Source organism: Danio rerio, chromosome 14 (assembly GCF_052040795.2).
Source record: "Danio rerio strain M-AB ecotype USA chromosome 14, GRCz13ab, whole genome shotgun sequence".
Taxonomy (NCBI): Eukaryota; Metazoa; Chordata; class Actinopteri; order Cypriniformes; family Danionidae; genus Danio; species Danio rerio.
The window spans coordinates 55,017,501-55,043,692 of record NC_141034.1 but is presented as its reverse complement, the minus strand read 5'-3'; the positions used below and the strand labels follow the sequence as shown (position 1 = coordinate 55,043,692).

The 26,192-nt window shown below is 39.1% G+C and overlaps 2 protein-coding genes across 2 annotated transcripts in view; both read right to left on the bottom strand.

The window, feature by feature from the left end:
- nsd1a (nuclear receptor binding SET domain protein 1a) overlaps positions 1-26,192 on the bottom strand; it is a 1,446,438-nt gene that overhangs the window by 78,044 nt on the left and 1,342,202 nt on the right. The window lies entirely within an intron of this gene.
- The window catches only part of LOC147840937 (uncharacterized), a 299,478-nt gene continuing 287,519 nt past the window's right edge, over positions 14,234-26,192 (bottom strand). Inside the window, exons 4-5 of the mRNA XM_087282124.1 lie at positions 14,817-14,895; positions 14,234-14,658 (exon numbers count right to left, since the gene is read on the bottom strand). Of these exons, the coding sequence (XP_087138250.1) occupies positions 14,856-14,895 (40 nt within the window). The 3' untranslated portion in view covers positions 14,234-14,658; positions 14,817-14,855. The remainder of the gene's footprint in view (positions 14,659-14,816; positions 14,896-26,192) is intronic.

The window sequence follows — 26,192 nt, the reverse complement described above, 5'->3', positions numbered from 1 at the left end:
TAACTTTAGCAGAGTTGAGAAAGCTAAATTATATGGAGTTATCCTTATTTTTAAATCACAACAGATTTTGAGCCCATATAAAATATTAAATTATAACTTTATTATGAAGATAATGGAATAGTTCAAAAGTGAATGTTTACGTCAAACTTTTTGATGTTAACTTGTTAAATATTTAATATATATGACTATAACATAATATATATGACTATAATACTGACTATAACAAGCTGGCTGCAATAGGAAAAACAAATACTATGGAAGTCAATGGTTGCAGGTTTCCAGAAGAAGAAAGAAACAGGTTTGTAACAAGTGAAGGGTAAGTAAATGATGACACAATTTACAGTTTTGGGTGAACTACCCCTTTAAAATGTTTAAAACAGACTGCTAAAACAGACTAACACTCTGACTGCAATAGTACGAAACAAAATATAAATACCAGAGGTGTGGACTCGAGTCATGTGACTTGGACTCGAGTCAGACTCGAGTCATGAATTTGATGACTTTAGACTCGACTTGACAAAATATAAAAAGACTTGCAACTCGACTTGGACTTGAACATAAATGACTTGGACTTTGACTAGGACTTGCCCCTATTGACTTGTAAAGACTTGCTGCTTCCCATGAAACGCCCAACGATAAAAAAGTATGTTGACATGGACCGCTCTCTCTCTCTCCCCGTTTATGTGTGCGTGTGTGTGACAGCATGCGCGCGCGCGTGTGTGAGCATGCGCGCTTTCGGCATGACGTCCAATCGAAGCACGGTAGATTGTTTTGATTCGACAGTATCCAACGTGACTACTATGAGGCGCCGGAGCGGACAAAAGTCAAGCGAACGCAGAGAGAATTTGAATTTGAACTTGAGATCGAGCCAATACTCGCGTGCCAATACTCGCTCTCTCTCTCTCTCTCTCTCTCTCTCTCTCTCTCATACAACATACACCTCTCTCTCTCTCTCTCTCTCTCTCTCTCTCTCTCTCTCTCTCTCTCTCTCTCTCTCTCGTGCATTCAGTCTCTTTGCGTTCGCTTGACTTTTGTTTACGATGGCGTCTCATACCTTTAGTGCTTTTGCTCTCACGGGATCCTGTTAAACTGACCCTTCGCTAAGCCACGCCCAAAAACCGCCACCCACCAATCGCGGCTTACCAATCGTAGCTACGGGCAGAGGCTCTGTCAAGCTTTCAAGCGAGGGAAACAAGCCAAATCGTTGCGCAATTGGATTGTGCAAATCTGACACCCGCTATCCTAAAAGTTTGGACTGGGTGGTGGGATTTTTCCCTTTTCAAAACCAAAGCCCAAGAGGAGAAATGCCAGCGTGGATCAAGCTGTGTGAGGGGCTGTAAAGTAGTTAAGCTAAGTTGGTTTTGTTTTCGATATTCACATTCAGTGATAGGTGGCAATAACTCACATTCCTCTTATCCTAAACAGATCTAAACTGTGTTTCTTTAAAACAAAAAACAAAAAAAAAAACAAAGCAGGTTATGCTTCCCAGCGGTCTTTTTCTTTTTCCCACTCGATATTATGAGCCAGGGCTCGACAATAAGGACTGCCCGATGGCCCGGGCCAGCGTGCGAGACACTCGGGCCAGTGTACAAAATGTTACTGGCTCGATCGGGCCAGCTGCTGCCTTTTTGCCTGACAGATCGAGCCAGAGCTGCGTGCTGCGACTGTCTGTCAATTGTGTGCAAATACAATCTTACGGTGCTTTCAAACATAGACGTTTGTTTCGGAATCTGTCTCGTTTCACCCGTTAGCGCGTTTTTTTTAGCATATATCCAGCAGTTGCGCTCGCTTCCGCGCCAAATCAATCAGTCCAAGATCGCCTGAATGAGACGGTCTCTGTCCTATTGAGCGTATCGATTGTAGCGAGAAAACAAAACAATGCAACGAACTAACGACCCAGGCTATATCACAGTGTATCATGATCGTGTAATAGCCATATATACGGCTATATGAAGAGGGAATGATGAGCAGGGCGAGATGTCATTCTTACCGGTAAATGCGAAAGTGAAAGCATGCTGAAATACCGAGATCTGTTTATCCAGCCTGATCTCGGTTTATCCGTCAGGAAAATTGACCGAAATTACTATCTGTTAATTTTTCCATATTTTAATCGTATAATATGTTGTATTAGGCCTGTTGTTTTGTTCATTTCCGCACTGACAGCTCGAAAGAAAGATTTACATTGATCTGATGCAGTCTCGGTTTATCTGCTATGTCTCTCTATAATTTAAGCCTAAAATACAGAATTATAGTCAACGTTTCTTTAATAGATTGATTAATTCAATTGATCGATTTCTACAAAACCTGACAATTGAAATGAGGCTCTGTATATATGAGAAAGTCTGACCTCGATATGTATTTGGTGACGATGTCTGTGGGTTGTTAAAATTAAAGTGCACATTTTCACTTATAAAATATTCTATACACAATACACAAAAGTTTGGGGTCAGTGTGATTAAATATGCTAAAATAAGCTTCTTCTGCTCACCAAGGCTGCAATTATTTCATCATAAATACAAATTGTGAAATGTTGCACTATAAAATAACTGTTCAAAAGTAGTTTATCATTTAATTTATTCATTTATTCCAGTGATTTTAAAGATGAGATTTCAGCTTCAGTACTCCAGTCACATGATCCTTCAGAAATCACTAATATTAATTATTATTATATTTATTAATGGTAATAGTTATAAAATCAATAATGTCTGGAGTAATTATTTTATTTGAAACTAAATACAATAACAAAGCAGTTATTTAAAATTTTAATAAATATTTAACAATTACACCTTTTTTACATTTATAAATATAGCCTTGATGAACTGAATAGTTTTCCTTAAACATTTTAAAAATTACCGTAAATATATATACAGATTTATTAGCCCCCTTTTGTTTTTTGTTTTTTTCTTTTTAAAATATTTCCTAAATGATGTTTAACAAAGCAAAAAAATGTTGATATTTTGTCTGATAATATTTTTTCCTCTGAACAAAATCTTATTTGTTTTATTTTGGCTAGAATAAAAACATTTTTTTAACCATTTTAAGGTAAAAATTTATTAGCCTCTTAAGCTAATTGTTTTTCAGACTGTCTACAGAACAAACCATCATTATACAATAACTAGCCTAATTACCCTAACCTGCCTAGTTAACCTAATTACCCTAGTTAAGCCTTTAAATGTCACTTTAAGCTGTATAGAAGTGTCTTGAAGAATATCTAGTAAAATATTATTTACAGTCATCATGACAAAGATAAAATAAATCAGTTATTAGAGATGAGTTATTAAAACTATTATGTTTAGAAATGTGCTGAGAAAATCTGTTCTCTGTTAAATAGAAATTGGGGAAAAAAATAAACAGGGGTGTTAATAATTTAGGGGGACTAATAATTCTGAAATCAACTGTGTGTGTGTGTGTGTGTGTGTGTATACACACACACACACACACACACACACACACACACGCACATTCAAATAGCGATTAACTTCTTTTTTTTTTTTTGGTAGGGCCAGTGAAAATTTGGGCTGGGCAAGTAAAAATCAGAACCACTGGCCCGATTGGGCCCGTAGAAAAAATCCTTAGCGTTGAACTCTGTGAGCACTGCTTAGTTTAAACCCTCGCTATTGTAACGCATATAAATACATACACTAATATTTGCTGGTAGGAAAAATCTATTTGTTCACTTCTGTTATTTATACTTTAATGTGCATTTCAATTTTTTTCTTCCACTTAACTGCAAATTTGAATAAAAACTGGATAAAGAGCACACAAACATGCTGACAGTAATAGGTACTGTACACTGTTATGGGTCAATGATGCTAATATTCGGCACAAATCCATCAGTTTCTTAGGTTATTAGATTATTTTATAATTTCACCTCTCCTGCTGTGCATGAACTATGCTGTTGAATGTTCAGCGTATGAGGTGGCTAGGCTAACCTTGCTTCAATTTTGATCAAATTATTTTCTAATCAGTTGCTATTATGTTGTGAATATACCCCTGTAATGTATACTGCAGTCCTCTTTTGTCTGGCTTTCTCAGATATCTCACCTGTTTGCCAAAAATGACTAATTAAATCCTTGGGAATGTCTGACACCAGCGCATACACACTGTAATAGATGTGCCAGGCATGAAAGCTTGACAGGCGTAGCAACAGTAACTAAGGAGGGCGAGGCTTAGCGAAGGGTTATTCCAAGAATGTTGATATGGTTTCTTTCTTGCTTTACTATTTATTAACAATACACCAAAAAACTAAAAGGTTAAGGTAAATTCTTTAATAAATTCTAGTGTTTTTGAGTATTATACTTGTTGTATACTTGTATTATACTTATGTTTTAGGCTAGTATTATTTACGACTTGTTAATTAATGCTTCATAATACAGTAGTATTACCAATAGTGAACAGATAAAATAATACAAAGTGTAGTTTTACTACAGTAAAGGTGTAGTGATTTGTAGTATGAAATACCCTATATTGTAAAATACAGCACTGGGTAATTTGTTTATATTACACTTGTGTTACCATAGCAACTATAGTATTACCACAACTGATCAATTGAAGTTCTTTACTGTAGTAGGCTACTGTTCAAAACACAGTACATGCCAATATATGTGTTCAGGGGCCCTGTGGCACAGCTTTCCTCAAAATGAAGAAGATGACATGGAAAATTTCCTCCACAATCTCATCAGTAAAGTGGAAGCCAGCAGACACTAGTTTACTTTATTTTAGCTGCCATGATAAAATGAGATTGATAGTGAGATTTATTTGAAGAGTGAATAGTACAGTAGGCTATAATACCTTATCAAGTGTTTCCTTATTTTTATCACAGTTACATTTCTGCTTGCATTAGTTTTTGTTTAAATGCTTTTAAAATAAAATGTATTCTTTACATCCAACATCTATTCCAGAGGTGCCTTATAGTGGTGTAAACCCCTTTACAAGGTGTGTTACCCCTGTGTAAACTCTAGCCACCCCTGTGGCCAACCCGATATGATTTTGCTGTTGACATTATTTATTTAAATCTACTTACATAAATGCAATACAATGCAATATTTCAATAAATAAATAGCAGCCACTAAATTATTGTGGATTGATTGGTGCCACTGATGTAGCTGGCCTCTTCTGGCCCCCCTTAAGCAAATTTTCAGGGGGGCACCACTGGTCTATTCTCTGTCTTTAAGTGTTTGAAACTGAAAATATCTCATCATATAAAACAACCAAAAATGTTATGGTTTATTAGATTAAACATTTAATATGCAAGTCTATTTTAGTATTTTGGTTATTGTTATTAAACAGTGCAGCAATATGAATCATATCAAAAAGCATGAAAGGAAGAGGGAACACGACACAAATTGTGAGTTTGCATATAATCTCTGAGAGCGCTCAAGAAAATTTGTGTGTGAGCAGTGCATATTTGAAAGCGAGAGAAAATTTGAGAACTCGCAATCAGTTTTGTCCACAAACAGAGGAAATCCGTGCACGAGCATCACACAAGGTAGAGAGCAAAGCTCTTCAACGTTATGTGAAGAAAACAACTTTATTGTTTGTATGAAGTAGCCTACTTCATTAACAATATGTGCTACCATTTTACATTGCTGCTAGACGGATTTGCAACTCCATCTCTTTAGCACACACGAGATTCAATTGACAAAATTCCAATTTCACTCAATTTAACTTTGCAGCATATACAGGAGTTGGTCTACTGCTACCACATTGAGGTTATGTAATTTTGGTTAATCACAAGTTGATCACCGAAGACATAACATAGCACAACTAAACTTAATGAATTAGACAGCAGTAGACCTGCAATTTCTGTGTGATGTGAGGCAAAATGGAGTCTTTTTTTGGTGGAACTCGTTCTTGTGCATTATGCTGTGGAGACGAGACGCAGCACTGTTCAGTACTTTTTCAGAAAATCGCATTTGTATTTTTATATATCTAAGCAATGTTCTTTAATAAAAAAAGGTTTGTTTAATTAATACAGATCTTACAACCATACCTAATCTGTATATATTTTATTTTTCTGTTAAAAAGACTCGAAAAGACTCGAAAATCAAACTGCAGGACTTTGGACTTGACTTGAGACTTGTTGCCTTTGACTCGGGACTTGACTCGGGACTTGCCTGTCTTGACTCGGGACTTGACTCAGGACTTGAGGGCAATGAATTGAGACTTACTTGTGACTTGCCAAACAATGACTTGGTCCCACCTCTGATAAATACTATGGGAGTCATTGGTTACAGGTTTTCAGACGAAGAAAGAAACATGATTGTGACAAATAAAAGTTAAGTAAATGATGACATTTTCAGTTTTAGGTGAACTACTCCTTTAAGATGACTAAAAACAGACTAATAAAACACTGACTATGATACACTGACTGCAGTACGAAAAACAATCACTATAGAAGTCAATGGTTACAGGTTTCCAGAAAGAAACAAGTTTGTAATAAGTAAAGAGTAAGTAAATGATGCCAACATTTTTATTTTTGGATGAACTACTTCTTTAAAGCGACTAAAACACTAATCATAATACACTGACTGCAATAGGAAAAACAAAGACTATGGAAGTGAATGGTTACAGGTTTCCAGAAAGAAACAAGTTTGTGATGAGTAAAGAGTAACTAATAATGACAACATTTTTTTTTTTTTTTTTTGGGTGAACTACCGCTTTAAAGTAAATAAAACACTAATCATAATACACTGACTGCAAAAAGAAAAACAAATACTATGGAAGTGAATGGTTACAGGTTTCCGAAAGAAGAAAGAAACAAGTTTGTGACTCGTAAAGAGTAGGTAAATGATGCCAACATTTCAATTCTGTGTGAACTACCCGTTTAAAATGAAAGACTGCTAAAACACTGACTATAATACATTGACTGCAATACGAAAAGCAAACACTATGGAAGTCAATGGTTACAGGTTTACAGAAAGAAACAAGTTTGTAATAAAAAAAGAGTAACTAATAATGACAATATTCTTTTATTTATGGGTGAACTACCCCTTTAAAGTGACTAAAACACTAATCATATTACACTGACTGCAAAAAGAAAAACAAATACAATGGAAGTGAATGGTTACAGGTTTCCAAAAGAAGATAGAAACAAGTTTGTGACTCGTAAAAAGTAAATGATGCCAACATTTAAATTCTGTGTGAACTACCCTTTTAAAATGACAGACTGCTAAACCACTGACTATAATACACTGACTGCAATACGAAAAACAAACACTATGGAAGTCAATGGTTACAGGTTTCCAGAAAGAAACAAGTTTGTGATCAGTAAAGAGTAACTAATAATGACAACATTTTTATTTTTGGGTGAACTACCCCTTTAAAGCGACTAAAACACTAATCATATTACACTGACTGCAAAAAGAAAAAAGACAAATAAAAGTTAAGTAATTGATGACAACATTTTTAGTTTTAGGTGAACTACCCCTTTAAGATGACTAAAAACAGACTAATAAAACACTGACTATGATACACTGACTGCAGTATGAAAAACAATCACTATGGAAGTCAATGGTTACAGGTTTCCCGAAAGAAACAAGTTTGTAATAAGTAAAGAGTAAGTAAATGATGACAACATTTTTATTTTTGGGTGAACTACCCCTTTAAAGCGACTAAAACACTAATCATAATACACTGACTGCAATAGGAAAAACAAAGACTATGGAAGTGAATGGTTACAGGTTTCCAGAAAGAAACAAGTTTGTGATAAGTAAAGAGTAACTAATAATGACATTTTTTTTTTTTTTGGGTGAACTACCGCTTTAAAGTAAATAAAACACTAATCATAATACACTGACTGCAAAAAGAAAAACAAATACTATGAAAGTCAATGGTTACAGGTTTACAGAAAGAAACAAGTTTGTAACTCGTAAAGAGTGAGTAAATGATGCCAACATTTCAATTCTGTGTGAACTACCCCTTTAAAACGACAGACTGCTAAAACACTGACTATAATACACTGATTGTAATACGAAAAACAAACACTATGGAAGTCAATGGTTACAGGTTTACAGAAAGAAACAAGTTTGTAACTCGTAAAGAGTGAGTAAATGATGCCAACATTTCAATTTTGTGTGAACTACCCCTTTAAAACGACAGACTGCTAAAACACTGACTATAAAAATAATGAAAAATTAATTATTTATATGTTGCTTGTGAACAAATTTCAGGAATCCATCAATGGCTTTTTGCACCCAGATGGTATATTTTGCGACATCCATTTCCACGGGTTAACACTGCTGTGCTAACCATCTGAACTTTGACCTCTTGATTGAAAGCGTGCAAACAGTAATAAAGCATGCAAACACAAATAAAACCAACGCTTCACTCCCGATGGGCGATTTGGTTTGTTTACAGGTTTACACAGGTATTCAGCGCAGACTCTCCCTCAGACAATTATGAAAGATTAATGGCACCAGTGCTGTCATTTCAGCACGTCCTCAGATGAGGTATTTGGGTTGGTAAACAGCCTGTTCTCTAATGTACCGCGTTCTTGTATATATGAGCGCATTTTTGCGACACCAACAAAACAAACATGATTGATAGTCAAGCAGGTCTAGGAGCCGTGGCCATAACAAATGGCATAATTAGCATAATATATTCAGCCCCAGACGTTCTGAACAATATCTCTGTTATGTTTTATTATCCCAATGTTTTCACATAACCTGATATGTAATACTGTGGAAAGGGGGGCATTGGTTGTTGATCCTCTTTTTTATTCTGTTCTCGGCTCTGTATGATTTATAGGAACACAGCGATGGAGAGACAAACCGCATTTCCTTGCAGTATTTCCCATCCTTGTCCGAAGACTTTTTGCTTGTCAACACGGTTGCAAAGAGAACGCATGCATAAAACATAATACCTCCTGACCACTGTGTCGACTACTGTACTGTAAGTTATAGCTCAAAGAAAATACATGGAAAGACAGGTTGTAAACATTTTATTTTGCCAATTGAACCACATCTGACATCATACACTGTAAATAATATCTGTAAATGTGCAGTTCATGTTTTTATTATGCTTCCCCCATTTATTTATGATTTTGAATTGCATTATGGGAGCTTGATCTTTCTTCCATCAGCTTGTAACCTTGAAAAAAATAAAAAAAAGGGAACATTTTTAATCATTATTTTTAATTGATATTTTGCCTGTGTTGGTGTTTTTTTATGTTCTTTGTTATTTTACAGACTTCCCAGCAGGCAGACAACGTCATAATGTAATGTGTATTAATATAGCGCATTTATTGTGTATGGCTATACACCCAAAGCGCTTCACAATCATCTCTTCACACCACCACCAGTGTGCAGCATCCACTTGGATGATGCGACGGCAGCCACAGGACAACAGCGTCAGTGCGCTCACCACATACCAGCTATTGGTGGAGTGGAGAGACAGTGATAGAGCCAATTTGGTGGAAGGGGATGATTGGGAGGCCATGATCGTAAGGGCTGATAGAGGGACTTTGGCCAGGACACCGGGGTTACACCCCTGCTCTTTCAAGAGAAGTGCCATGGGATTTTTAATGACCACAGAGAGTCAGGACCTCAGGTTAACGCCTCATCCGAAAGACTGACAGTGGTAGTGTCCCCTTCACTTTTACTGGGGCATTAGCACTCACATAGACCACAGGTTGAGCGCCCCCTGCTGGCCTCACTAACACCACTTCTAACAGCAACCTAGTGTTCCCTAGTGGTCTCCCATCCAGGTACTGACCAGGCTCAGCCCTGCTTAGCTTCAGTGAGTAACCGCTCTTGGGCTGCAGGGTGATATGGCTGTGGCCGTGACATAATATGTTAATATTAGGTAAGATTTAGGTTGTGACGTCAAGTGACCAAAATTCAATGTCTAGCCAGTGTCTAAGGGCAATGTTATTTTGACGTCCAATAACAATGTCAAATGAGGTTGATATTTGGTTGATTTTAGGTTGTGTTGGAAAGTGAACAAAATTCAACATCGTGCCAACATCTTGGGCCCTAATATACACCCGGTGCAATAAAGTGCAAGACGTATTTTAAGCGATTTGTTGCATTTTTTAGACCAGCGCAGCTCTAATTTTCATGTTTTGCACCATGCTGTTTAAATAGCAAATCCATTTCTAACTGTACTGTAAGTTATACCTCAAAGAAAATACATGGGGAGACAGATTGTAAACATGTTTTTTCTTTCTTTTTTTTTTACAAATTGAATCACATCTGACATCATACACTGTAAATAATATCTGTAAATTTACAGTTCATGTTATTATTATGTTTGCCCCATTTATTTTAGATTTTGAATTGCATTATGGGAGCTTGATCTTTCTTCCAACAGCCTTTAACCTTGAAAAGATCAAAAAAGTGAATTTGCTAACATTCTTAATAATTTAAGTTGACATTTTGTCTATGTTGGTGTCGTATTTTAGGTTTTTTGTTATTTTACAGACTTCCCAGCAGGCACACAACGTCATAAGATGTTTATATTAGGTTAGATTTAGGTTGTGACATCAAGTGATCAAAATTTTAATGTCTAGCCAGTGTCTAAGAACGTTATTTTGACATCCACTAATGATGTCAAATGATGTTAATTGTTGGTTGATTTTAGGTTGTGTTGGAAAGTGACCAAAATCCAGCATCGAGCCAACATCTTGGGCCCTAATATACACCCGGTGCAATAAAGTGCAAGACGTGTTTTAGGCGATTTGTTGCTATTTTCAGACCAGCGCAGCTCTAATTTTCATGTTTTGCACCATGCTGTTTAAATAGCAAATCCATTTGTTACTGTCCTGTAAGTTATACCTCAAAGAAAATACATGGGGAGACAGATTGTAAACATGTTTTTTTTTTTTTTTTTTCAAATTGAACCTTATCTGACATCATACACTGTAAATAATATCTGTAAATGTGCAGTTCATGTTTTTATTATGTTTGCCCCATTTATTTATGCTTTTGAATTGCATTATGGGAGTTTGATCTTTCTTCCAACAGCCTTTAACCTTGAAAAGATCAAAAAAGTGAATAACATTTTTAATCATTTAAATTGATATTTTGCCTGTTGGTGTTTTTTTTTTTAATGTTTTTTTTGTTATTTTACAGACTTTCCAGCAGGTACACAACATCATAAGATATTAATATTAGGTTAGATTTAGGTCGTGACGTCAAGTGATCAAAATTCAATGTCTAGCCAGTGTCTAAAGGCAATGTTATTTTGACGTCCACTAATGATGTCAAATGATGTTAATATTTGGTTGATTTTGGGTTGTGCTGGAAAGTTACCAAAATCCAACATCGAGCCAACATCTTGGGCCCTAAAGCAGGTCGCACACCAGAAGCCACGCAGCGCCATGCATTTTAGAATTCTAAACATAGGTTTCTATCAGGATACACACACCTTCGCCGCAAGTCGGTGGCTGTCGGCGGCGCCCGGCCACGGCTCAGGACGCATTTAATTTTTCAGCCGCGCCACAGAGCGCCATCTGATTAGTTTCATGTTAAATATCATGCAAATGTGCACATCTGGTGTGCGATACTTTAAACTGTCATGTGCGCGGCGTGTCGCGGCGCCGAGCGGCGCTTCTGGTGTGCGACCTGCTTAATATACACCCGGTGCAATAAAGTGCAAGTCGTATTTTAAGCGATTTGTTGCTATTTTCAGACCAGCGCAGCTATGATTTTCACGTTTTGCACCATGCTGTTTCAATAGCAAATCCATTTGTTACTGTCCTGTAAGTTATACCTCAAAGGAAATACATGGAAAGACAGGTTGTAAACATGTTTTTTTTTTTTTTTTTGCAAATTGAACCACATCTGACATCATACACTGTAAATAATATCTGTAAATTTACAGTTCATGTTTTTATGATGTTTGCCCCATTTATTTATGCTTTTGAATTGCATTATGAGAGCTTGATCTTTCTTCCATCAGCTTGTAACCTTGAAAAGATCAAAAAAGTGAATTTGCTAACATTTTTAATCATTTAAATTGACATTTTGTCTATGTTGGTGTCATATTTTAGGTTTTTTGTTATTTTACAGACTTCCCAGCAGGCACACAACGTCATAAGATGTTAATATTAGGTTAGATTTAGGTCGTGACATCAAGTGACCAAAATTCAATGTCTAGCCAGCGTCTAAGGGCAATGTTGACGTCCAATAACAATGTCAAATGATGTTAATATTTGGTTGATTTTAGGTTGTGTTGGAAAGTGAACAAAATTCAACATCGTGCCAACATCTTGGGCCCTAATATACACCCGGTGCAATAAAGTGCAAGACGTGTTTTAGGCGATTTGTTGCTATTTTCAGACCAGCGCAGCTCTAATTTTCATGTTTTGCACCATGCTGCTTAAATAGCAAATCCATTTGTAACTGTACTGTAAGTTATACCTCAAAGAAAATACATGGGGAGACAGATTGTAAACATGTTTTTTCTTTATGTTTTCCCCATTCATTTATGCTTTTTAATTGCATTATGGGAGCTTGATCTTTCTTAAACAACTTTTAACCTTGAAAAGATCAAAAAAGTGAATTTGCTAACATTTTTAATAGTTTAAATTGATAAACTGTCTGAGCTGGTGTTGTATTTTATGCTACAAAAACCTTGTGATACACTGCCTGTATTATTTTACAGACCTCCCAACAAGCACACAGTGTCTTAAGATGTTAATATTAGGTTAGATTTAGGTCATAAAGTCAAGTGACCAAAATTGAATGTCTAGCCATCGTCCAAGGATAGCCTTATTATGATGTTTTAATAATGATGTCTGTTTGTTTGTTTAGACTTTATTAATCCCAAAGCTGAATTCATATGTCACAGCAGATCTCTTCATACTATAAGGTACAATCCTTCATTCTTTCTTTTTCAGCTTAGTCCCTATAATAATCAGGGGTCGCCACAGTAGAATAATCCTCCAACTTATCCAGCATATGTTTTACACAGCGGATGATCAGATAGTGATCTAACACTGTGGATACATTTATTTTTATTTTTGTACATGTTTTTTAAGTCTTTTGATTTGTTTATTTGATTTATTTTTAGGGGATTTATTTTATTTTGGTTCTGTGTATTATTGTTTTTTTTTTATTTTATTTTTTTTTTTTATATACTCTCACTGTGGATTCCATGACACTGCAAATAAACTCTTGCACTGACATGCTTTCTTGTGTGCGCCATCATTATTTTTGTGTGGACCAGGCCTTAACATGCCTCGCAGTTGGTGTGACTGGACCCAGACGGGTTTGGGAGGATCAGCTGTGCCACAGTTGGAAAGTGACCAAAATCCAAAGTAGAGGCAACATTTTAAACCAACGTTATATTGATGTCGATTACTAACATTTATTCGTCAAGTTTGGCAACCAAAATCCAACGTCCGATAGACGTCCACACGATAGCCACGTTTTCACTATCGCGCCTAATGTGAGCGAGCCAGGGCAAGCCAAGTCCAGTCACGTTTTCACTTCTGGGGCCTGATCAGGGCAAAGCGGGGCTTTCTCACGGCCAGCAGCCGGCCTTTTTCGGCCCGCCAAATACTTTGGGCCAAAGAGAGAGAGAGAGAGGCGGACTTTGCCCGAGTCTGGTAAAGATGTCTGTTGTCATTTGTTTGTTTGGGTTGTCTTCATTTTAATGGCTTCCTGATGGTGTGCTTTATCTGCCTGATTCCCGCTGAAGTGGGCGGGTTGTGTGACGTTTGATTCGAGGGAAGTCCTGGGGGCTGGGTTTGCGTGACGTGCTGCGAGCTGCTAGCCCGACAGTGGAAACGTGACATGATTTTGACCTCACTGCTCAACCTCCCGGATGATTAGCTCCAGGCACGTGCACACAAAGGGCTCAACCTGTGCAGTGCACATGCCCTTTTTAGTCTTGGATAGAAAGTGCACTTCCAAAATGATCAAAAGTGCCCCCGCGACGCGGCACACCTTCGGTCCCGCCCTTCAGTAGGTGCGCGACAACACCGCTCTTGAGTACGCGCACGACAACACAGCTGTTCAGTACGCGCGCGATAACACCGCTGTTCAGTACGCGCGCATCCACTCTGCAGATCTGCACCAATCCCTCCCCCCCACCCGCTCTTCCAAAAATTTATTCTGCACACTGGGGGAAACCGGAGCACCAGGGAGAACATGCAAACTCCACACAGAAACGCCAACTGACTCAGCCGAGGCTCGAACCTCTGACCTTCTTGCTGTGAGGCGACAGCACTACCTACTGCGTCGCCACATTATATAATTTCAAATGACTAAAAAGACAAAAATAAAAGTCACTTTATTAAACTGTAGAGTTGAATTTTCTACATCAAAAAGTTGATAATAAGGCAATTCACAACCATAAGTAAATGGAAAACATTTGTGAATCACAAAATCCGTTTGCTGTTCATTAACAGATAAGTTTTTACAGTGTATAATTCTTGGTCAGCTTGAACTGCTCCAGTTAAACTCCATGTATCGTTTGTTCAGTACAGATGTCATTTTGACCGGCAGATGAATGTCAAACATTCTCCTTTTCACTAACATCAGGAATCAACTATCACATCTTTTGTCTGGGATTGTTTTTAAGGCAAATTTTCACAGCATCACAGTCCGTATCCACAAATGCAAGAATAAACCATACTCTGTAATCTCAAATCAAATGCCATTCAGAAACCAACACCTCGGTCTTCAGTGTCTCAGTGTGCATTTTACACCTCTAAAAAGAGCAGCATTGCAGAGAAAAAAAATGGAGAATCGCAAACCAGCACACTTTCAATTCATGAATTATGAAAAAAGCATCTGTAAAGTCTATACATCTTAAAACTTAAAGAGTTAACTCAGCCATAAATGAAGATGCTGTTATGAATTACTCACAGTAATGCTGTTCCAATCCTCTGAGATCTTTGTTCGTCCTCAGAAAAACAAATGAAGGTAATGTAGATGAATCCTCGTCCTGCATAAACAGCAAGGGTCACAAGATTTTCTAGACTTCTTCTGAACACCATTGTCAAAACATTGTTTAACTGAAATCATATGAACAGTGACACACATGAAAACATAGGGAGAACATGCAAACACCACACAGAAATGCCAACTGACCCAGCCGGGACTCAAACCAGCGACCTTCATGCTGTAGAGAAGGGGTGGCCAACCCTGTTCCTGGAGAGCCACCTTCCTGCAGATTTCAGTTGCTACCCATATCAAACACACCTGCCTGTAATTATCATGTGGCGTTCAGGTCCTAATTCAGGTGTGTTTGATATGGGTAGGAAGGTAGGCTCTCCAGGAACAGGGTTGGCTATCCCAGCTGTAGAGAGACAGCGCTCCCCACCCTAATCTCTTTTTTTATTTTATTTTTTTGCATGTGAAATTGACATTACAGTACAGCACAGCTTCAGCATTATCCTAAACAATGTAAGACTTCATTTTTGTGAGTCAGCAAACCGAACAGCGTCTCTCAGGAGCCTAAACCTCATATACTTTTGATATTCTCTGCAAAAACATCCTTCACATTAAAGTGCTTCACATTAAAATAAGGCCTTCAAAAAGTCAGGGAAGGTCTTGCTTTTTAAAGTTTCATTGCAATCTGTTCACACATTGGGAGTAAAAATGCAATATACATGAAAATTCATACATACAGCCTTTTAAAAATAAAGCCTCCGATATGGGGAGGGGTTTACAGTAATGCTGTAAAAGAGCCATTTTTAGAAGAGCTGTAGATTTTGGATTTTCCAGCAGTCGTCTTTTTTAAATTTAATTAACCTCTAAAACAACCCAAATAGCCTTATTCTACTTTACATAACCATTTGTGCAATCACTGGTTCTGCAGCGGGTTTCCTTTGAAAGTCTTCTTAAGATATTTTGTTGACTGTAAGTGACATTGGAGCTACATAATAGTAGACTTTTAGACTGTCACGGTTTGGGGGATATCACAAAACGCAAAAATCCAAGTGTAGCAATTTATTAGAACAAAAAGTCAAAGGTTTCAAAATCTTGCACAAAACTATAAGAAAGATACAAAACTCTAGTCCAGAAAATCCCAAAACGAGTAAATACAAGGACAGGGTTAGAGTGCTAACAAGTGCTAACAAAAACAAACACAAACAGGAATCCCAGAATAATCGTAATACAAAAAACTAGTTGACCAGACAAACATACGATACGTGAGGAACCAACAAAATCCTAAGGCAACTAAAACAGAGAACAAGAGGGTTTATAAAGACAGGACTGAATTAAGAAACACGTAACACCTGTAACATAACACAATCAGTAATACAAAGGATTATGGGAAATGAAGTGAAACTACAAAACAACCTAGTGCCCCTCAAGTGTCCAAACTAGGGCACTGCAACAGGTGTGACAGATAAGGGTAAATAGAATAAGCAGACGCTACTAATGGTGGTTACACTTTATTTCTATAATCCCTTTTACATATCGTCACCTTGGAATTATAAGGTTCTATCTGCGTTCTGAACGTTTTTGCAATCCATATAGCAAACAGTATGTGTGTAACATTTGTTTTGGTTTTTTCAAAGTCTTAAAAGGTAAACAACTGAGAAAAAACATCCCATAATGTAAACACGTTGTCATTTAAGTGAAGTTTATATATAAACAAATTTCGAGAGGATCACGTGCTTATGATTGTTCACAGCTGTTCCAACTTTAGCTAATGACTGATTATCCTGTCAGACGATTCTTAACTCACTATAAATAAGTTTTCTCAATTACAAAATCTTCGTCTTGAAGAACCTAACCCTACTTTCCCTCCTTTCGAACGGGCGTCACGGTGGCCAGCGATTAGCGCTGTTGCCTTACAGCAAGAATGCCCCTGGTTTAATTCCTTTCCAAACCAGGCGCGTTTCTGTGTGGAGTTTTGCTTGTTCTCCCTGTGGTCGCGTGGGTTTTCCCCCGGTCCTCCGGTTTCCTCCCACAGTTCAAAACAAGCACCCTAATCAATTAATCCAGAATATTTAGCCAAACTCTGAGTACACCTTCTCAGCATCCATATCTGACACTTAACTACAATAATCAGGAGGGGGAAAATCGTTATCTACCTGAGCCCAAACTCCCCTCTTGCCTTGCAACGGGAGGGCACCCAGGGGTCGAGGATCTTATAAGCTTAGGGCTCTCTCCCGGGACAGCACGCCAAACAAGCTTTATTATCAATCATCTGCTAAGTGTAAACTCTTGAATAAGAATATGTCAAACTCAATTTTGACAAAAATGTCAGATAGAACCTTATAATTCTAAGGTGACGTTATTACTGTATGTTGACTAAACTTTACACTACACGATAACTCCATGCCAACTTATTGTCATTAGATGTAACTGTCACGATCATCAGTGATCGTAACTTCATAGATTGCTGGATCTCACTCACAATACTTATGGACTACAAATCCGCCATTTCTGGACTACATTTTCATCCATGCACTCCGCTCACACATACACATGCTTCCTCATTCTGACTGATTACACAAGAGAGGAGAACATTACAGAAGGACAACCATATGATCAGCAATCCACCAATCAGGCCTGTACGGTAGAGTGGCCAGACGGAAGCCACTCCCTGCCTGGTATTTGCCATAAGGCGTCTGAAGGACTCTCAGACCATCAGAAACTAAATTCTCTGGTCTGATGAGACTAAAATTGAACTCTTTGGAGTGAATGCCAGGCGTTACGTTTGGAGAAAACCAGGCAGCGCTCATCACCAGGCTAACAGCATCCCTACAGTGAAGCATGGTGGTGGCAGCATCATGCTGTGGGGATGTTTTTCAGCAGGAACTGGAAGACTAGTGAGGATAGAGGGAAAGATGAATGCAGCAATGTACAGAGACATCCTGAATGAAGACCTGCTTCAGAGTGCTCTTGACCTCAGACTGGGGCGACGGATCATCCTCTAGCAGGACAATGAGACAAAGCACATCGCCAAAATATCAATGGAGTGGCTTCACAACAACTCGGTGAATGTCATTGAGTGGTCCAGCCAGAGTCCAGACCTAAATCCTATTGAACATCTCTGGAGAGATCTGACAATGGCTGTACACTGTTGCTTCCCATCCAACATGATAGAGCTTGAGAGGTACTGCAAAGAGGAACGGGCAAAAATTCCCAAAGACAGGTGTGCCAACCTTGTGGCATCATATTAAACAAGACTTGAGGCTGTAATCGCTGCCAAATGTGCATCAACAAAGTATTGAGCAAAGGCTGTGAATACTGATGTACATCTGATTTTTCAGCTTTTTTATTTATTGTATTAACTTTTTTCCCAATAAGGGGTCATTATGGGGTATTGTGTGTAGAATGTTGAAGAAATAAACTAATTTAATCCATTTTGGAATAAGGCTGTAACATAAAAAAAAACTGTGCAAAAAGTGAAGCGCTATGAATACGTTCAGGATGCACTCAGTGGCGTAGCGCAAAATGCAGAGCCCCCCCTGCAGAGATCACTGACGGGGCCTCCTGATGAGTGGGGGGGAGAGAAAACACGGGGAAGCGATCACAAATTGAGTAGAAGGGAAGGGAGGCGAGGTGGAGCGACAACGCGGGGAAGCCTTCACAAACTGAGGAGCGATCACAAATCGAAAGTGGCGAGAGCGTCAAAGTAGCCAGAAGTCATTAATTTTCAATGAGAACCGGCGGCGAGAAACAGCGCGGCGCGTCTTCTCCGGTGTGAGTGTCGAGGAGAGAGTGACCGTACGTTCACACCGAAAGCGGCGAGAGCGTCCAAGGTCGCTCTGGCCACCCTGGCGACAACGCTCTCTGCCTTCAGCTCCTGCGGCGAGAGCATCAAAACTCGCTACATTGATCTCATATTTAAAGGAGCCGTTGCAGCATATCAGTTACATTCCTGCATAAAACATGTTTCCAGCGTGAAAATGTTGCGCACTTCTTATCAAATTCATACAACAATGGAAGATCAAGTTGCGTGTGGTGTGGCTTTGCTCTATTTATCAAATATGTGTCCATATGTCTGAAATAGCAGCAGTACTGTTTTGTACTGTCACATCGCGTGAGATTCCCGCTTTTTAAGATAAATTTATATAACATTAATGAACATCAGTAACTCGCCAGTAACTTTTTTTAATGTTCCTGTAGGAAAAAATTGTAAATAATTGGAAATCCGGCGACCGCAATAATTCAAACCCTTGGGAACAACTGTGGTCGGAACCAAAGTTCACAGGTCTGTGTTCTCTGAACTGCTATCAATCGATGGACGTCTTCATTCTGATTGCTTGCCGCCGAACCGCGTCATAGCTCATTACCATAAAGTTGACTTCATTTCAACTCTCCTCGACGCTCACGCCGGTGAAGATGCGCCGCGCTGCTCCTCGCCGCCTTTCGCTGCCGGCTCTCATTGAAAATGAATGATTTCCGGCTACTTTGACGCTCTCGCCGCTTTCGGTGTGAACGTACGGTTAAAATCAAGTTAACTTTATAGTATGATTTATGTCGCGGTTCGGCGGCAAACAATCAGAATGAAGTAGTCCACCGCTTGAGAGGTGTTCAGAAAACACAGGCCTGTGAACTTTGATTCCAACCACAGTTGTTCCCAAGAGTTTGATTATTGCGGATGCTGGATTTACAATTACTAAAAAATGCGGGCCCGTCCGCTACGCCACTGGATTCACTGCATCAATAGTTATTTTGTATGTTTATAAATGCTTTCTTAACTCAAAGTGAGGACTATGTATGCTTAGCAAAGCCGACATCCAAAGTTTTGTTTTTCAAATGACTAATATAGAAAGTGTATGCTTCTAAACAATCTAATTAAAATAGGCAATCTGCAACAAAAATGTAAACAAATATGAATTTAAGATGTATTAAATTCACTTCTAAATGCCACACGACCTACAGCATAACTTGTGCTCTGGCTTCCCGCCATGCATCTTAACTAGGTAAGACAGTGGCATGAGAAAGAGCATGCTAACATGGCCTTTTCAGCACACATACACACACACTCACATATGTGATTTGTTCAGCCCAAGGGTAATTCAGTTCATCACATATGCAATATCATGAACATCCCAAACACAACGTTCTTGCTAATGTGGAAAGGTACTTATCTTACATAATAAAGCATGTTCATGTTTTATTTCACCAAAATGTCCCTGCGATGTCATATTGTATAAAACATGATTTACACGTATGAATAAGTCACATGTTGTGCTTCGGAGGGAAAGGGTGAAGTACTGTGGGTGATTTTAGGTTTCCCGTCTCTGACAGCTCAAGGGGTCCGAAAAGCCCCGTTCGGCCTGAATAAAACATGCCCCCGTGGCAGAGAGTGATTGTTTCCACTGTAATATTGATTTGGATGAACCCGTAGATGTCATTTACTGAGTAAGTTTGAGTGAGGGTTCTGTCGCCAAGTGGAAACGCAAATTGTTTTTAGTCATTCATTCATTTTCCCTCAGCTTAGTCTCTGATTTATTCTGGGATTGCAGCAGAGGAATGAACCGGCAACTATTCCAGTATATGTTTTACACATTGTGGCGAGGGGGCGTGGCTGAGAGCTGTGAGAACGGAATGAGACCGCATGTAAGTGGATCCACCTGTGGTGCGCACCGGTCTCGAATCCCATGGAAGGAGCTCTGGACTTTAAGAGGAGGAATGATAGCAGAGGAAGCCGAGAGAGGACCGGGCCCGGACATATTTTACTTTTGCTTTCAGTTTGACGGCAGTCTCCGTGAGGAGCTGCCGTCACTGTTATTAATAAATAGTTTAAAAAACTGTGTTGGTTCTCCGCCTCCTTCTTTCCACACAACGAACGTTACTACAGTCGAGCTGAAACCCAGAAGAAGGAGGGACATGTTGTCCAGTTACCCTCGCCGCTGAGAGGGGGGCGAGTGCTCGGGAGTAACCCGAGTGGTGGAGAAACCCGTTCGTCTGCCCAGAGTGCCGGGGCGGCCTGAGGCTGGCGAGGAAAGGATCTGCCTGCTGCCGTCTCCCAGCATGGGGAGGAGCAGGGGACGCGGGTCTCACCACCGGAAGGGAAAGTGCTGAAGGGAGCCATCCCACAGGACCCGGGGGAGTCGCCGCGATCCGCCATGAAGCCGTAGCCTGCATCCGTCCACCGAAGTGGGAACGGATCAGGAGACCAGAGATGCCGCCAGCCAGCCAGGAGAACTGCCGCCAGACACCAGGAGAGGGACGGGTGGATAGATTTCTCCACAGGGCTTCCAACACGTCTTTGCATCTCTCAGCTGGTGGAGGACCGAGTGGCAGCGTGTCTGGAGAACCGAACCCTATTTATTAATAACAGTGATGGCAGCTAATCACGGAGACTGCCGTCAAACTGAAAGCAAAAGTAAAATATGTCCGGGCCCGGTCCTCTCTCGGCTTCCCACAGGTGCATCCACTTACACGCGGCCTCATTCCGCTCCCACGACTCTCGGCCACGCCCCCTCGCCACACACATCATATTCCCTTCCAGGTTCAACCCAGTACTGGAAAACACCCATACACTCACACATTCTCACACACACACACACTCAAACACTACGGCCAATTTAGTTTATTTAATGCACATACTGCACAGCAGATGTGTTTGGACTGTGTATTGCAACTCTCTACAAGACGGGCTTTCAGCTAACTCTATCAAACCTTTTCAAATGCTTCAGAACGCAGCAGCACGAGTGGTCTTTAATGAACCTACAAGAGCACATGTCACTCCGCTGCTCATCCGTTTGCACTGGCTGCCAGTTGCTGCTCGCATTAAATTCAAAGCTCTGATGTTTGCTTACAAAGCGACTTCTGGCTTTGCTTCTTCTTATCTGCTCTCACTTCTGCAGATTTATGTGCCCTCCAGAAACTTGCGTTCTGTGAATGAACGTCGCCTCGTGGTTCCATCCCAAAGAGGGAAGAAATCACTTTCCCAAATTCTCGCATTCAATCTGCCCAGTTGGTGGAATGAACTCCCTAACTGCATCAGAACAGCAGAGTCACTCACTGTCTTCAAGAAACGACTAAAAATTAAACTAGTTAGTCTCCATTTTCCTTCCTAATCTGCAATTCCCTCTCTGGCTCCACCGCTAACTGTATTACAGAAAAAAAATTACTAATGTTTTGCTTCTTACACTTTACACACCTGTAACTTGCCTACAGCACTTATTCATTGTTGCTCGTATAGTTGTGTAAATTGCTTCCTTGTCATTTGTAAGTCGCTTTGGATAAAAGCATCTGCTAAATGACTAAATGTAAATGTAGGGGAAACAACAGCACCTGGAAGAAACCCACGCCAACACGGAGAGAACATGCAAACTCCAATTATAAAAGCCAACTGGCCCAGCCAGAACTCGAACTAGCGACTTTCTTGCTGTGAGGTGACAGTGCTAACCACTGAGCCAGAAAGGAGTTGACTGGCGATGGAGTTCGAGTTCGAAGAATGGTTCCAGAAACCAGGTACGACAAAAAGGAAGGCAAAAAATAAAACAAACAAGTAAATAACAGGGCGAGATTTGAAAACATGGTAAAAATCAGGTGAGGGCTTTTCTTTTTCTCGATTGCTTTTGTAAACACTGTCGCTTGAGTTGAGTTGAGGGAAGAGGGTCGTTGCTGGTCAATCGTTGCATTTGAAAACACCATCGGTTGGGTTTAGGGAAGGAGTTGATGGGAGGGGTAAATCAATCAGTCGGTCAGTCAGTCAGTTGACAGCGGCCTCTAGTGGATTTACGCGAGGACAGCAGGTGTGAATGGCACCCGCGAGAAATTTGAGATCTGAAAAAGTGTACATAGCGGTCTCTAATGGATTCGCGAAAACAAAAACTGTGAAAAAAGACGTAACTCCCGGGACGTATTTAGCACTCTAACAATTGTATATAGGGTTATGTAATCAATGCAAGCCTGGATTGTAGGGAAAAAAAATGTAGTAAGTCCAACTAATTTTTTTTTTCAGTGCACAACCTTATTATTTAACTGTTTAAGGTTTGGGTAATACTTTGTAATAACTACACACTATGAATTATTTCTTAAAAAATAGCAAATAGTGAATTCATTATCTGTTAAGCATTAACTCATGCACACATTAATAGATGTTAGTAACATGAATCACACATGAATGTGCTCCAGACAGGTTTCTGCATTGCGTTTATATACACTATGAACAGCAGCTTCACTAATTATTCTCTTTATTCTCTATTTCCACCTGGAGATACTCATCCCGAGGCCCTTAGACTATGCAGTGCCACTGATATGATCCAAGACCAGCGACGAGATCCCAAGGTTTCCATATCCTGGACCAGGACGTATCCTGAGCAGCTGCTGTGGTGGTGGTCATGAAGGAGTGGAGAGCATGAGACTTATTCTTGTGACGCTCCAGGGATAGTCGAGTCTTTGCTGAGGTTCAGCTTCTAGCTTCTAGAGCTTCTAGAGGCGCCTCGACTGCAGCTCTGCACAAGACATTTGGCCAGAGGAGAAATGATCATGCCCAACTGAGCCTGGTTTCTCTTGAGGTTTTTTAGTTCTTCACTTTCGTCAATTGCTTTTTTCCTCGCCGCTGTCGCCACTGGCTTGACCTGTAGAGCTGCGCATCTATGGATTTTCTCTTCAGTGTTTGGACCCTCAGTAGGCACTATTAAACCACTCTAAACACAAGTAAAATACACTGTTTCAATTCACTATGATCTTATATGTGAAGCTGCTTTGACACAATCTACATTGTAAAAGCGCTATACAAATAAAGGTGAATTGAATTGGTTAATAAACTATTCAAATTAACATCCATATTTCTCAATATTCAGGTATATATTATTAGTCAATTTGTATGTAATAAATGATTCATGAAGTCAACTTCATGCAGTTTTGTGACCTTATCTAAAGTGAGGACTATTTATGCTTTATAAATCCCTTATAAATGACAATTAAAGGCTCAGTTAAATTCTAAACAAGAAAAAACAACATAAACAATTAATTTATTAATTTATATTCATTCGAAGATACACAAATGAAACTATCAAATATATATTTTCTTCTAATCTTATGTAAAATAAAATTAATGTAGTTTAAACTTAGCAGTTTAATCTTCGATAAATAACTTTAAAATGTTGTATCATAATATATTGTAAATGATTATATTGTTGTTATCCAGTTTTATTTAATTGTGTTTTTTGTTTCATAGTGTGTAGTTATTATAAAGGGTTACCAATATGGTTTCTTCAAATTTCTATTCAGCACGTTTAGTTAATCCAGATTTTATGTTGCAATTCACAAGATGTACATGTTACGTCGGGGATTGACACCAACAACAGAAGGTAGGATCCAAATGCAGGTTTAATCGTAGTCAGGCAAGCAATGGTCAATACAGGTGTAAACAGGTATATTGAGACAGTCCAGAATCATAGTCGAATGACAGGCAAAAGGTCAAAAGGCAGGTGGCAGACAAGGAAAAAAAGGATAAGCTAGGCTAATAATCAAAAACACGGCAAAGGCAGACAAAGGAAAACGTGTTGTAATGTCACTAACAGTAAACAAGACTCAGCCACATGTGTGTGGAAAAGAGGGGTTTAAATAGTCCAAATAATCATTGTGTGAGTGGCTTCAACTGTGAGAGTGCAATCTGTGTGGATCTGGAACCGGTTGTGTGTGTGGCATGACTGGGTGTTGTAGTCCATAACATGGCAGATATGTAGTTCAATGAGTGTGAATGTTTGTGTGTGAATGTTTACCTGCAACATCTGGTGGTTGTTCGCTGGTGAACATGAAAGTACAGCTGAAGTCTGAATTATTAGCCGCCCTGTTTATTTATTCCCCAATTTCCGTTTAACAGAGAGCAGATTTTTTTTCAACACATTTCTAAACACAATAGTTTTAATAACTCATCTCTAATAACTGATTTGTTTTATCCTTTCTATGATGACAGTAAATAATGACAATGCCAGTGACTCGCGACCCCGTTATAAATACAAAACCTTGCTTGCAATAGCGCACACACACACCAATTGACAATTATAACGTATGTCATTGCTGTAAATGGGCCAGTAAGTTTAACCTGGTGTTATAAATTCAATCTGCTGCAACTGACGCTATTGCTGTGTCTTTAATCTAATGTAATTACCCCAGGGGTCGCAATCCAATAGAACTAGTAACTATAAGCTACTATAGTAACTATAAACGACTATTTTTTTCTCTCCTCAGTAGATTATTGATAGGGCCAGATGGAATCTGCAGACGTTTTTTACTATTTCTGCGCAGAATTTTGGCAAAAATCTGCGGATTTCTGTGAAATTATTTTGGGAGTATCCAGTGGAGTATCATAACTTAGACCTTAATATATTAAATAAAAAGTAATAAATTACTGAATAAAAACGGAATAAATTCAGATTTACACATTTACTCAAGTAAATAATCAGAATTAATGATGGGCTAAAAATCTGCAGAAATCTGCGGAAAATCTGGTGAATTCTTCGCGCGCAGATTCCGCGTGGGCCTAGTTATGGATAAAATATGGCTATTCTTATAGTTTAATAAAAATAAATAGATTTTTGGAAATCACCAGGCGACCCCCCCCCCCCCCCCTCATTGTCCTGAGACCCCCAATATGAGATCCACTGCTGTAGACAATTGGAAAAATATATAGCTCAAAGGGGCTAATAATTTTGTCCTTAAAATGGTGTTTAAAAAAATAAAAACTGCTATTATTTTAGCCGAAATAAAACAAATAAGACTTTCTCCAGGAGAAAAAAATATTATCAGACATACTGTGAAAATTTCCTGAATCTGTTAAACATCATTTGGGAAATATTTAAAAAAGAAAAAATATTAAAGGTGGGCTAATAATTCTGACTTCAACTGTATGAGATATTTTAGCGTGTGCATACTGTAAAAAGCATCGGTGGTGAACAAGTCACAAGCTTGTTAAGATCTGCAGCTTCTTATCGCAGATTTAAAGCATGAATGTCCAATGAGTTTCCTGCAGTGTACGCTTGGAAGGCCAATTTTCAACCCCTTTGCAACATGCAAGATTGATGATTTAGGTGTTCGTAATACTCAGAGCTTGTTTTAGCGGATATACCATAGGTTTTGCTTGTGTCTATAATTCACAGCCTTTACTGCGACTTCTTTTTTTGATCATCTTCCCTGATACATGCTAAGTGAATGCTGGAGAAATCTCCTAAAAGAGGAACGGCTCCCCGGGTAGCATTATCTCTGCTTGAGCGTGCCTTCCTCGCAGCATGGACTGTGTGATCTTACTTTAACAATAAATGCGCTGTGTTGTTTATGACGCACAAGATGTCACAATATGTAATTGAACCA